The following is a 14,494-nucleotide window of genomic DNA, read 5'->3' as shown; positions in this document are numbered from 1 at the left end:
CCATGTTCCATAGGCCTGTTACAAAACGGATGGTCTCCGACAATATGGCTAACCAATGTCTCCTATTCGTGGCCATTTTGTGTAAGACAAGCTGTATCTATTTACATTGTGTGGTCTCCGACAAAATGGCTGACAGCATGTAATTTGACGCCCATAAACAGAGGACAGATTTTTTAACAAATAAAACAACTACAGGGAAAAGGGTTTGAAAGTGATGTAAAGAGGAGAGGACACAGGAAGATAGAAGGGACTCCAGGCTAGCTGGGCAGGTGAGACACAATGAATGTGCACATAGATCATATGTAATGCTCCTGTAGGATAAATCCTGCTATAATCTATTTTGTAACATTTCCTAGGGAAGTTATGAAGGATCAAAGAAACATGGGAAGTGTTGCAAAAGCTGACCTTCCTCTAAAAAGAGAGCAGGGTCCTGGACATGGCGTGTAATAAAATGTAGAGTTTTGTGTAAAAATCCAAGAGGTCAAGACGCTTGATAGAATATTCCAGTTTGTTAGATTCTTAGTCCCCCCCCATTTTGCTCTGTGGTTCCTTCTATCAGCCTGCAGTGACAAGGGCTTTTGGAATAAACCAATGAGGCCAGCAGGAGATGCCATGATCAGACACTGCCTGAAAAGTTGATTATCAAAGATAACTGAGCAGGTGGGTTCAGCAGCACGGACCAGGAAAGTGATCATTACTAGGTTTTCATGTTTGAAAAAAATGGTGACATAGAAGGTTTAGACGATATGAACCTTGTGCTTGGTGCTTTTATAGCAGCAGCCTTGTGATGGAATAGGCCCTGTAGGTTTTAGCAGTTCTGGATTGCTTGATTCATGCCTAAGCCTGACCACTATGCAGAAGTTTTAATAATGTATGTATATTGGATAGAGCAGATAAGAGTTTTAAAACTACCAAAGCCCAGATTGTTCCTTTTTTCTGTATGTCTTCCAGATCTGTGCAGTTATCTAGTATGAAAACTGCCTTCCTTTACTAAAGATTGGTCCCTGCTGCTCTCTCTCTTTGTGCAGGGTGACTGGTCTTGTCTCCGCCCCTTCTGTAGTTTTCTGCAGGTAGTCTGTAGCGGGTGGAGCTTCTTGGCCCCTCCCACCGCTCTGCATAGTCTACTTACAGCAAAGCGATGATATCGTCATTACTATTAACCACCCGACCGTTAAACCCGACCTTGGTTCGGGTTTAAAAATTTTGCTAAAATCGATAAACGCGAACTTTGTCGGGTGGTTAAATCCCATCACTAACCTGGTCACCGCTGTGATGATCGGTTCTGTTCCAGCGTCGATCTCTAAAAAAAATACTCACCTTCTCCCCGCAGCTCCTCCGGACACGTCCGTCCTCTTCTGTCTTCATCCGGCGAGTGCAGTGACGATGTCCGGGGTTTCCCGGTGACGTCGCTGCATGCGTTGGTGTGGGCGGGAGGCAGGGTGGGAAATTCAAATCGCTTTGCATTGAACTCAATACAAAAAAGCTGTATTGAGTCCAATACAAAGAAATCCTTATATAAAATATATATAATTGTATTATATATATATAATATATAAGCTACTGTACGTTACATTATACACTATTTTTTTTTAAACATTTTTTTTATGTTTTCTAAAAAAAATGTTATTAAATTTATAAAATTTTGGACATATTTCAGTGAGTTATGCTGTAATTCAGTGAATTATAAGTAATTATTGAGTAATTCGGTGAATTATAGCCTACAATCTAAAATAAATTTCCATGCAACAAAATTAACCCTTTTTGCATGGAAGTTTGGAAAGAATTAGAATACCCGGCATTAGCGTACGCGTCCCTCAGCGATTCCTGATGATGTCTGTGCGTGCGCCCGTCGAAGGGGGTCGTAGCGGGAAATTCAAATATTTTGTATTGGATTCAATACAAAGACCTGTATCCAATCCAATACAAAATAATAGAAAATATATTTATGTGGTTTTGTCTATAGGTATGTGACGGACACTAGGGAGGTGTTTTAGAAAAATATATTACTATACACTATACCGAATTATCGCATTTTCAGTATTTTTCATTTATTTATGTATTCTTGTTTAAGCTGAATTTTGTGTATTTTATTTAATTTTATAAAAATAATTTTTTTTTTTTTTTTACATGATTGTGTTTCAAACATTTTTTATATTCATGATATCTACTAGAACCCTGTTCGGACATATTTCTGTAAGTTACAGGTCTACAATTTAAAAAAAAAAAATTCATGAAAAACAGTGTAACGCTTTTGGTACAGAAATCCAGACATCAGTGTAACGCCCAGGTGGTTAAGGAAATATCAGGGATTACAAAGATATTTGGTGCACACAAAGTAGATTTATATTCCACAGGGAGGTGACTTGGGCTCTCTTCATACCTAAGGTGGAATACCAAGCAGTTTGCACCTTTCAAACCATGCACTCTGTAGCAGAAAACTGCACCACAAGTAGCACATATGCACACAGTTGCAGACTTCTTTCTAGAAGTTTGCCACGTTCCCCCGCAGCTGCAACCACATGTACAAATCAGTTGCCATCTGTTCCCATTCACTTGAATGGGCACAGTTGGGATCACGGCTGAGCTTGCAGTTCACTACGGCTCTGAAATGGCCCTTAGACAGCAATACAGACCTGACATTTTAAATTGGAATCTGGTCCTCTAAAAATTACACAAAGCACAGGGGAAGCACCCAACGTGGCCCCCTGACATGGCCCGTCCTTTGTTATATATATTCAGTCCTCTCCTCCTGTGCCATTGTCTGTCATTTGCAACCCCTATTTAATGTACAGCTCTGCATATTATGTTGGCGCTATATAAATAGAGTTCAATAATGTCTTCCTCATCCGATTCTTGTCCCCTGCAGGATGTCTGCACCAACACCACGGCCTCACGACCGCAGCCTGAAAGCGGCAGAGGACGAGGATGACCCAGTGGATCAGATGATCGCTCGGACCGGCTGCACGGCCCTTCATTACGCTGTACAGGAATGCATGGCAGAGCACCAGGACTGGAGGAAGTGTCAGGTGCAGGTGCAGAACTTTAGAGACTGCATGCAGGACTATCAGAAGAAGAGGGCAGAGGAACTGATAAAAAAAAGGACTCTGCTGCAAGGACAGGCCTCCTAACCTGGGACAATGCAGAGGAAGAGGAAACCCACAGGATTATTCAGCCATGCAGAGGAATACACCAGCAGTTCATGGATTTAGAGACACTGTCACCAAACCATTCATACCAACAATTAATCTTCCTATAAAGATTATTTGTGCATTTGAAAGATTCCCTTGTTTCCCATTTGTTGGGGGGTGCACTGTTTTGGATATATTGTCGGTAGTCACTTTATTACAGCTCCAAGAGTTTTCTAAAGAATGGTCTTCCTCATCCTCTTCGGCTTGCTCTACTTTCTGCTCATTCAAAAGAGCCCTCAAAACCCAACGCTTCAACCTCACCAACCCATCTTCTTCTGTCTCTTAAACCATCACTAATCACCCACCATTCCATATCCCCCCTCCTATTGTGTGATACTTCCCCCACCTCCTAGATTGTAAGCTCTTCAAATCAAGGTCCTCTCCACCTCATGTGTCTGTCATTTGCAACCCCTATTTAATGTACAGCACTGCATAATATGTTGGTGCTATATAAATCCTGTTTATTAATAATATTACTACTTGCATAACAAAAGCTCTTCTGGGCAGGGTCTTCTCTTCCTTTGTCACTGTCTGTATTGGTCTGTCATGTGCAACCCATATTGCTACGTAATATGTTGGCGCTATATAAATCTTGTTTAATAATAATGGTACCCCCCCCACACACACACACAATATATGTTTATCAAGGGAAGGGAGTGGAAGAACTGGTTCAGCACAGAGATCAGACAGCAGAGGAGAGCGTGACATTCAGGGAGGGACAGGGCTGTGTTAAGGAAGCAGTTTGTGTTTGCTATCAATGCAAAGTCACATTGTATTTCAATAAAAACAAAATGTTTTCAGGAAAGGAGAAACTCTGCAATAAGCATTGAAAACATTTCATTTAACAGTGCATTTTCTTCTAAATTGGTGGCAGGGCCTCTTTTGCACATTCAAGTCAAAGCAACAGGTTCTCTTGACGAATCCCTCTCCCCCATATTGATACTCGCCATCATCACCTTGTACTCCTGCTTGTGAGCTAAGTTTAACAACTTAATGAATAAAGTGACAGTTTGTCTTTATTTTGTTATGGTCTGCATATATTAAATTACTTTATGTATGTTTTTTTTTTTTTTGTTTCAAGTGTCAGTAATGTCAAAAACAAAACAATATATATACTGTGTGTGTATGTATGTGGGTGTGTGTGTATATATATATATATATATATATATATATATATATATATATATATATATTTTGTTTAAATAATACCTTCCTTCTGTAAATATTCCCCATAAACCCCTTCTATCCTTTGCAGAGAAATCCATATCCTTAGTGTATCTGATTACAATGTGTTTGTGTGTTAACTGGCCAACCTCAGGTTTGTTATGCAAGGAGGATTATCATTATGATTATTAATATTAAACAGGATTTATATAGCGCCAACATATTACACAGCGCTGTACATTAAACAGGGAATGCAAATGACAGACAGACACGGACAGTGACACAGGAGGAGGAGAGGACCGTGCCCTGAAGAGCTTCCAATCTAGGAGGTGGGGATATGGAATGGTGGGTAGTAGTGAGGGTTTGGGAGACAGAAGAAGACGGGTAGGTGAGGTTGAAGCATTGGGTTTTGAGTGCTCTTTTAAATGAGCATAAAGTAGGAGCAAGCCGAATAGGACGAGGAAGACCATTCCAGAGAGTCGGGGTTGCTCCAGAAAGGTCTTGGAGCCATGCGTGTGATGAGGTTATGAGTGAGGAAGTCATTAGTAAGTCTTTGCAGGAGCGGAGAGAGTGGCTAGGGGGATATTTTTCTATCAGGACAGAAAGGTAAGTGGGGCAAGAACTGGAGGGATGTGAAGGCAAAGCACAGGAGGATACTTATCTGCTTTGTGTGTGTCGCTTCCTTACTTTCTGCAAAAGGTAAGTTGCTAGCAAGAGAGTAACAACCCCTGCTACCCCATCCAGCCAGAAAGGGGGGATAACATGCAAGCAATTTTTTCTAAAATCTTTGTATCTGGCTTTAGTGGGTAAATTCCTACCAGTGCCAAAGTTCGAATTTGTGCTGCCATTTGAAGAAGTTGGGGTACTCAAATGATATCCCCCAATATTTGCTGCGATATTGGAATACAATGACCTAGCCCATGCTGGGCAGGTAAAGTAGTGCTTGGCTAGGAATGGTCTGAAGAGATGAGTGTCTAAGGGCAGCCTGGAGGCTCACTGGTTAGCAGTCTGGCCTTTGGAGCGCTAGGTCCCAGGTTTGAATCTCGGCCAGGGTACAATCTGCATGGAGTTTGCACGTTCTCCCTGTGTTTGCATGGGTTTACTCCGCGTACTCCAGTTTCCTCCCACATTCTAAAGACATGCAGGTAGGTTAGTTGGCTTCCCCCAAATTATGACTATGGTAGGGACATTAGATTGCAAGCTCCTTTGAGGGACAGCTAGTGACATGACTATGGACTACAGCTCTGTATAATATGTCAGTGCTATAGAAACACTGTGTAATAATAATAAAATATATTACTGCATGACCACAACCAAGTATTCTTAACATTATTATAGGGTTTTTCATAAATTGTTATTGCAATCACTCCATTTGCTAAACAGATCAGTTTTCAGTTATTTATTTCTTTGATATAATACAATTATTGTATAAAAAAAGAACATTTCATTATCCATAACCTTTGGACCGTTGTTTAGGAGCTCAGACCACAGACTAATGTGGAAGTTCCAGGCAAATACAACATCCTTTTTTCTCTCAGTTTTGACAAAAATGGTATGAAAAAGCCATTTGTACACCAACTTGAAAGAAAATGATACAGAGCTGGGCTCAGCCAATGACTCTTCATGGGAGAAGGGGTAATGTCACTGTGCCTTCCAGCCAGGGCTATGAGAGAGGTTGCGCCCAGCTGTGACCAGAAGGCTCGATGACACCACCGGGTTGTGCCAGAGACCAAGCACAGGTAAATGTGTTTGTTAGGGGAGCAAGGACCAAAGTGTGAAGTGAGCTCTCAATATCACCGCAGAATTCCAGTTGCCTGCTGCATCTAATTTTTTTTATTTTTAGAGTTGTGGTTCTTGGATTCTCTGGTAATATAAATCCGCAGGGTCTTAGTTTATTGCGGCTTTCATCTTTTCCAAGTCTGGCCGAACCTTGAATCTCTTCAGGTGATCCTCCTCTGTATGCTGTGCAAATACAAAATGACAATGTTGGTGATAAAGAGAAGAGGAACAGAGTGAAAGCCTTTTAAAAGGGGAATTTCAGCTGTAAAGATACTTTGCTTTGTACATTAAAAGACAAAAAACTCAACCAGCCCTGACTTTTACGGTACCCCCATCTCCCGCTCTGTTCCTCCATAGAGAATAAATGTAAGCTCTATAAAAAAATGGTATTAAATCTCAAACATAGCTAATTACTTCCTCCTCATCAGGTGACAGTGTTTGGGCCTGGCAATGGGCTGATCCGGCCTGAGCACTGCATCCTAGGAGTTCACCAAGTGACACAAAAATTATTCTAAAGGTTTTTTGCCTTTTCACAAAAGAACCTGTCACTTTAAAACTTATGTGAGAGGTGGCATTGTTGTTAGAAATGTATCTGCATAACAACCCCAAGAGATCCTTCCCCAATATATGCACATTATGGCAGACTCGCTTCCTCCATTGAAGGGAAATCCATGTTTTCCCTTGTCACCACTTTTTATTTTCCTGGTTTATCTATAGGCATTGGGTGACTGCTAATTACATAACTGATATGAATGCTCAAAGGATGCACATCATCTAGGTACCCAGCTCTACTCATTGTACACGGAGCTGTGCATGCGAGGCAGTAAGTCATTCCAGAGAGTCGGGGCAGCTCTAGAAAAGTCTTGGAGACATGCGTGTGATGAGGTTATGAGTGAGGAACTCATTAGTAGGTCAATGGAGGAGCGAAAAGAGAGGCTAGGGGGGGATTTTTCTATCAGGACAGAAAGGTAGTGGAATAAGAACTGAGGAGGGATTTGAAGCCAAAGCAAAGGAGCTTGAATTGGATTCTAAGGTGAAATGGAAGCCAATAGGTTTAGCCAATAGCTAAGAAGAGGAGCGGTGGGAAGGATGAATAAGCTCCTATTACTACCAGGGAGGTCAGTGATAATGTATATAGTAAATAATGTTTAATAACTGAAAATAATTCTCTTACCAATTTGACTGTAAGCTGGATCCCCTCTGGCTGATTCATCATGAGGATCTCCAGGATAATAGAGGCCATTGTAGCTTTAAGGCCGCTCACCTATGAAGATACCAAAATAATTAGCCTGAAACATCAATGTTATCCTTATCAAATGGGAAACAAGAAAAAAAATCACCAGTCAGCAAAAACACTGCAACTGCTTTGCAAGAAGTCAGGAATAAAGAAAACCAAACTATGTTTTGTAGTAAAGTCAGGACTGGCCCAGAACTTTCGCTGGATATACATTTAACCTATTGCTTGTACCATTCATTGCAGTTCCTCCGTCAGCTTATTTGGCAATTTCTTTCAGTTTGTTCAACCTGAAATGCCTATTGCTTTCAGGTATATGGAAATATAAGTAACCTATGAAGAGCAGCAGGCCAGTAAGAGACCAACACTCTCACATGGGGCAGAGAATAATTATTGAACCTTTTGCAAGACTCAAGTCACCCCTACAGCTGAGTTGAGCAATCGAGGAATGAAAAGAATTATTCTTTAACAGAAACCTGCTAAAATGTATGCAGAGCAGTGGAGGGATCTTGCCATCACATTGATATCACAAAGTACATTGATAAAATCTATTGCCCTCTGGAGGTCAGTACTGCGCCTGCATGCAATCTATAGGTGCTACAGGGTAAAAAAACAAAAGAAAAAGCCCCATGGTAGCAGTGTGGTCTCCTTTTTGCAGAATATGCTTGGTAATTCCAGCCTCTGCACTCCTTATGCATCGCAAGGCTGCACTGATGTCATTGCTGGATAATCCTACAAAAGGAGGCCTAGGACTACACAAAGGCAGGAATTCTCTCAGGGAGATCTCTGTGCAATATAGTCCCCACAATATAACGTGGGCAGCACGGTGGCTTTGCAACACTGGGTCCCAGGTTTAAATCTCGGCCAGGACACTATCTGCATGGAGTTTGCAGGTTCTCCCTATATTTCTGTGGGTTTTCTCCCACATTCCAAAATAATGTAGTTAGGTTCATTGGCTTCCCCCTGAAAATTAACCTTAAACTGTATTAAATACATATGCATGAGGTAGGGGCATTTGATTGTGAGCTTCTTTGAAGGACAGCAAGTAACATGACTATAGATTTTGTACAACGTTGCGTAATATGTCAGAGCTACATACATACTGTGTAATATTAATATAACTGTCACTCAGCTCAGCAGGAAGTATACCTGAAATCAGATTTTTTGTGCTCTCCTGAAAAATCAAGTATTGCACAATGACGCGGCAAAGCCTCAGTTTACCTGGACGACTCTCTCATGGGTGGTGAGGGCATAGTCTACAGACATCTTACTGGCCATCTCTTGTTGCAGCAGAACTTCTGTGGTCTTAGTTGGCAAGGCAAAGCTGGTGGAACATCAATGATGAAAAGTGTCAGACAATCAAAAAAAAACAAAAAACAAAAAAACACCACATGGATGTTAAAAAAAAAGACAGTGTACCCAAACTGTCACCGTGTTATTTTTATTATATTGTATGTGGAAAGGAGCAAAGAAAAATACAGGGTCACTTGAATGACAGCTGTGGGTCAGCCATCATATCCAAGATAGAGGACTCTGGGATGGCTTAACAAGAGAAACCTGTACAGATCTGCTATTACCTCTGCTAGGGGATCCCACCTTACAAGCACTGGGTTACCAGGTCTGTACACCTGCTGTGCCCATTAGGAGGAGCTCCTACCATCTCAGTGCTGAGTTGGTAGCAAGTTCATGAAAGTCCTGTAAATTACATCATCAGCACTCATAAGCCCACATAGTGGAGCCCTGCATCAGGCAAAGTTCTCTGAATTGGGGGCTGCTCACTTATCACCTTGTCAATGTAATTCTTTCATAGGGCCATTCTGCTGCTACTGGTGACACATCAATCCAGGCAAAATAACTGCTGCTCCAATAGAATCAGCTCCCTTGATGATCAAAAATGTTAAAATTGACTTGCCAATGAGGAGACAGCATGACAGTGACGTGTTGACCAGCTAGTTAGGAAGCATGTGCAGTGTTCTCACTGGCCCCTTTTAGCTGGGCGTACTACCCAGCACTTTTCAGTAGCCACCTGGCTGTTTTTGGGTTACTGAAAAGTTGGGTCACAGTACAGGGCCACCCACCACAGCTTTTCCCCCCACCCAGCTTAAAATATTTCTGAGAATACTGATGTAGTCTGTTTACTGATCTTATTGGTAGTTGGCCCTTAGAATATGGTCAGGGGGCAGATATATGTAAGGAGATCAATGGCATAGGCAAAATTCTCTCTAAGCAAAGTGATTTTTTACAGCAAAGCAGCTCAAGATAACCAAGTAACAATGTTCCAAAAGCACCATGTGATGGCTTTAAACTAACACACAAAGAGGTGTATTAATAACTTTTACTCTTGTTATTTCAACCTAAATTCATTAAAAGATATAGAATTTCCTACTGTGACTGCTGTGCATCACTAATAATTGGCCACAGGGTGGAAGACTGAGTCATTGTTTTAATACGCATTGAATCAAACAATGCGGAGAGATTTGCATGGTGTGTGCAGGAACATGCAGTCTAATTATTATTTTTAAACCGTATTTATATAGTGCCAACATATTACATAGGGCTGTACATTAAGTATGGATAGCAAATGACAGACTGATACAAACAGTGACATGTGAAGAAGGGAGGACCCTGTCCCGAAGAACTTAAAATCTAAGAGCAGGGGAATGATTTATAACCCCTAAATATTCTTATGAACGGCCATACTGACCTGATACAGTGTATGCAATCCCAAATGCTTCAACATAAGCAAATCCCCTGAGGGTTTCCGGGTTATTATTTGTATTCAGGTATAAATGTTCCTCATCTACAAATATGATCCTCCTATTGTTATAATGGGTTTCTATATAACTTGGCTGTATGTGAGATGCCAACTGGAATGTCGGAGGACTTACCTCTCCTCCACGGTAACCGACATCTTGTTAAACAGTTTATGGATATACTGCGCAAAGCTTTCTACGTAGAGCATGTTGTACCCGGTCACCTGGAAGTTCAGGGTGCCGTATTCATAGTCGGTGCCTTCTTTGATCTCCGTCTGCAATTTACTTTTTCTTTTGTCCTAGGGAAAAAAAATCAAAACAATAAATTTGCCCCCTGGCTTTCCTTTCATTAGATCTGCCCTGCCCCCACCTAGCCTCTCCTTTGTTAGATCTGCCCCCACCCAGCCTTCACTTCGTTAGATCTGCCCCCCGGTCTTTCCTTCGTTAGTTCAGGATTTGTGAGAAGGAAAACATTAAATTGGACCTATACTAAGAGATGATGTAAGTTGTCATTCTATAGAATGTTCATCGGATGGATCTTCTCCTGTCAGTAGTTTCAGGAAACAAGCATGCAGGGAACTGTGACCCAATATCTGAACACCTGCGCTGCATCCTGAATCTGGGTGGGGATTCAGAAAGTAGGCCACAGGTCAGAACCCTGGCTGTATATTATAGAACCAGACTAGCAACGGCCGTTCACATCATCTCTCTGGTCTGGTAAAGGCTACTTACCACTGCTGGAGGCAGCAAGTGTCGGTATCTGCCAATGCCATGTGTAGGACGTGCCCGGTAACATCTTTTACTGTCCTGATTCAGAAACCCTGAAATATGTAAAAAAAAATGTTTAATGACTTTACATAGTTAGGTTGAAAAAAAACACATAAAAGTCTATCATGTTCACCCACTAGGGAAATAAAAATTCCAGATATAAAACCCTATAAGACATAGCTGGTCCAGAGGAAGGCAAAAAAAAAAACCCCGGTACAATTTTTTTCCAACAGGGGAAAAAAATCCTTCTTGATTCCATGAGGAAATCGGATGTTCCCTGGATCAGCAGTCTCTGTTATCTTTACATTAAAGCCCTAATCCCCAGTTATATTCTGTGCTTCTAGAAATCATCCAGATTTTTCTTAAAGTAATCTATAGAACTTGCTGAAACTACTTCCTGAGGGAGCCGATTCCACATTTTCACAGACCTTACAGTGAAGAATCCCTTCCTTATCTGCAGCTTAAACTTCTTTTCCTCCAGACACAAAGAGCGCCCCCTTGTGCTTTGTAATGATCTGAAAGTGAATATTGGGGAAGGGAGTTCTCTATATGGACCATTTATATATTTATACAGGGTGATCATATCCCCCCTTATACGTCTCTTCACAAGGGAGAATAGATTCAGTTCAGCTAATCTCTCCTCATAGCTGAGCTCCTCCATTCCTTTTATTAGTTTAGTTTTCCTTCTCTGCACTCACTCCAATTACACAATGTCCTTTTTGTGAACTGGTGCCCAAAACTGCTTGGCATTGCATGCTGGTATTAAGTGTATGATCTACCAGAACCCCCAGATCCTTTTACATTTCTGATTTCCCCAAGTGTATTCCCCCTAGACAGTATGAAGCATGCATGTTGTTACCACCAAGTGTCAAACTTTACATTTATTTATAGTAAACTTGATCTACTAATCTTAGATTAATTAAATTATTCTTATTCTTACATCTAATAATCTTAGATTAATTAAATTGTTCTAAGATTGACCCTAAACAAAAAAAGACTTCAGCTGAACCAGTACACAATCACATCAGCAACAAACAAGGAAACATTCAGAAACTTTGCTCTGCAGTCTGTGGTTGTCCGTGGCCGCTATGGACCTGCACTGTGCCAACTGCCATCATCAGGAAGAGATCAAACAATTTGACGCCTGTATTGCCTCTGGTCCCCTTATAGCTTATTGTTTTGTCTCCGTATGGGGAGAGGGGGGTATCTAGGAAAGGATTTGGCTTCCTCATACCTGCCCCACCAAATATTAGTGGGGGAATATATAGAAGGCAGCAGGAGCAGCAGAGCACAATCCAAAGAATGGAGGTAACAGAAGCAGGGAGATCCTAGCATTGCAGGTCTTCAGGTACAGCTTCCCCTCCAGCAAGGAAAACAGTGAGCAGCACAGTAGTGCCTTAGATGATCTCACACTGTAGATATACAGCTATGTGGGTAAAGAACAGGAGTGCCTGGGCACAGGAAGTCACCTGATGTACCTTAGGGAAGCCATAATGACACATACAAAGAGAGTTCAGGGGAAGGTCTGGATAACCCCCAAAACACAGATATATATAATTCCTGAACTTACCCGAGTCCCGGCACAGAAGACCACTGCTGCCTGCAATCCGACTGAAAAACAAATGAAATACATGTGAGGGGTGTGCTGGGATTTGTAGTTCATCATTCAGCCTGATGGTATATAGGACACAGAATTTGTATCACATTGCTGGGATCAGAGTTAGGAGTTTGATGGCTCCCTGGCCTCCTCTATACCATCTATCCAATAAACCTTGTAGGAGGAGCATGCTGGGATTTGTAGTGCCCAGGACCTAGGCACATGTTGGGATTCATACTTTCACTGTGATAGTAATATGGATGAGGAATGATTGCTGTCCCCCTGGGGGGATAAATGGAGGATATGATGGGACCTGGCACTGCTGATTCAAGGGGTGGGAATACCTCTGCCTGGGTCATATTATGGGGGAATGGAGAGGATAGTGGAGGATATGCTGGGATATATAAGGCACCCCCTGTGTATCTATGAACCCAACCTCTGCACAATAAATAGTGGAAATATTCAAACGCAAGGTGTGCTGGGATATGTAGTCCCCCCCATGCTGATAGCTCCAGCCCTCAGTACAGATAACAGGCATGCTGAGAGTCGTACTCCACCGTATATGTATAGAGTCATGCTGGGAGATGTAGTTCTCCACATAAGAATACATGTAAGACTTGCTGAGAGTTGTAGCCCTCCACATGTTTAATGTACAGTGCTGCATAATATGTACCGTAGGTGCTATATAAATCCTGTTTAATTATTCATATTATTATTATTATTATCAATAATAACAATATTACCATGTAGGACATGCTGGGAGGTGTAGTCCCTGTAATATCATTTGCAGAAGATTTATGGAGTTATGTGGCCTGCAGATGTATAGATATGGGACATCTGGGAGATTTCCTGGGAGTTGTCCTCCAAATAAAAAAAAAAACATGCAAGAAATGGTGGGAGGTGTAGTTCTTCACATAGGAATATATGTAAGACTTGCTGGGAGTTGTAGTACAGCAGTGTCAGGTATTCTTACCAGCACAGGGCAGCCGTGTGTCGGATCAGAGTCTCCCCTCTTACAGGCAGCATCTGGGGGGACAGAGAGAAGGGTCAGAGGACACCAATACCCCATTCTACCCTCCCCTCCTTTATTATTCTTGTATAATTACCCCTTCACAGACAGAAGTAAACATTTTTTTATTTAGGCATGGTAATAATATTATTATTATTAATAATATTATTAATAAACAGTATTTATTTAGCGCCAACATATTACACAGTGCTGTACATTAAATAGGGGTTGCAAATGACAGACAGATACAGACAGTGACACAGGAGGGGAGGACCCTGCCCCGAAGAGCTTACAATCTAGGACAGGGGTGCCCACACTTTTTTGGCTTGTGAGTTTCTTGTCCAAGTCAAAATGATCTACCAACAATAAAAACTTGGATTTAATAACTCCTGTGTGCAGTAGAGTTTATTTTAAAAGGGGAGCTCCACAATCTACTTGCATTGCCTTTGCGATCTTCCGATAGATTGCGATCCACCTGTTGGGCATCCCTGATCTAGGAGATGGGGAAGTATCCCTTTTTCAGATTTTCTCCCACTTGCTGTCTGATAAAAGGTTATCTCAAAAACAGGAAGAGAAAGGAAATTTCTCAAGAGGGGGGTTCTAACTTTTTCATCATATGAAGCTCATCCCTTTGGTCTTTAAATGAATAAAACATAGGGCATACAAAAGTAACAATGTAACGTTATATGCATCTGAATAATCATTATAAATACAATTGCAAACACACATTTTTTAAAACTAGTTAGACTAAACTACTACTAATCTAATAGAACCTTCTACTAAACTACAGGGGGTCCACTTGAGTGGTCTCCCCTCCCCTTCTTTCCCAAATCACTTAATATGGGTCCTATATATAAATTATTCACCTGTCAATTCGCTCATAATATTTATTTCCTAATGTGACAGCTGTGCATTTCTGACATTTGGCCACTAGATGGCAGAACCTGTCATTGTTAATAGGAAGTGTAGAGAGATTCAATCATTTGTCAGTGAATTTCAGAT

At 41.4% G+C, this 14,494-nt stretch overlaps 2 protein-coding genes across 2 annotated transcripts; one reads left to right on the top strand and one right to left on the bottom strand.

The window, feature by feature from the left end:
* Positions 1 to 201: 201 nt before the first annotated feature.
* COA4 (cytochrome c oxidase assembly factor 4 homolog) lies at positions 202 to 4,248 on the top strand. Its single transcript, XM_072401131.1, has 2 exons — positions 202 to 269; positions 2,867 to 4,248. The coding sequence occupies exon 2, from the start codon at positions 2,868 to 2,870 to the stop codon at positions 3,126 to 3,128; it is 261 nt and encodes an 86-aa protein (XP_072257232.1). The 5' UTR covers positions 202 to 269; position 2,867; the 3' UTR covers positions 3,129 to 4,248.
* Positions 4,249 to 5,736: 1,488 nt separating this feature from the next.
* MRPL48 (mitochondrial ribosomal protein L48) lies at positions 5,737 to 13,562 on the bottom strand. Its single transcript, XM_072401116.1, has 7 exons — positions 13,457 to 13,562; positions 12,457 to 12,497; positions 10,851 to 10,939; positions 10,254 to 10,417; positions 8,587 to 8,689; positions 7,306 to 7,395; positions 5,737 to 6,314 (listed from the first exon to the last, which is right to left on the bottom strand). Exons 1-7 carry the CDS (start codon positions 13,507 to 13,509, stop codon positions 6,240 to 6,242), a joined length of 615 nt encoding a protein of 204 aa, XP_072257217.1. The 5' UTR covers positions 13,510 to 13,562; the 3' UTR covers positions 5,737 to 6,239.
* Positions 13,563 to 14,494: the final 932 nt, after the last annotated feature.

Source organism: Pyxicephalus adspersus, chromosome 1, assembly GCF_032062135.1.
Source record: "Pyxicephalus adspersus chromosome 1, UCB_Pads_2.0, whole genome shotgun sequence".
NCBI lineage: Eukaryota > Metazoa > Chordata > Amphibia > Anura > Pyxicephalidae > Pyxicephalus > Pyxicephalus adspersus.
This window is presented reverse-complemented; position numbering and strand designations above follow the sequence as displayed.

Bases quoted from the DNA above. Each gene is read 5' to 3' on its own strand.
- COA4 (XM_072401131.1), top strand. From the start codon at position 2,868: ATGTCTGCACCAACACCACGGCCTCACGACCGCAGCCTGAAAGCGGCA.
- MRPL48 (XM_072401116.1), bottom strand. From the start codon at position 13,509: ATGCTGCCTGTAAGAGGGGAGACTCTGATCCGACACACGGCTGCCCTG. The intron at 12,498-13,456 runs GTAAGAATACCT...TTTGTTTTTCAG, and splicing joins CACACGGCTGCCCTGTGCTG to TCGGATTGCAGGCAGCAGTG. The intron at 7,396-8,586 runs GTAAACTGAGGC...GTATCTTCATAG, and splicing joins CCCATGAGAGAGTCGTCCAG to GTGAGCGGCCTTAAAGCTAC.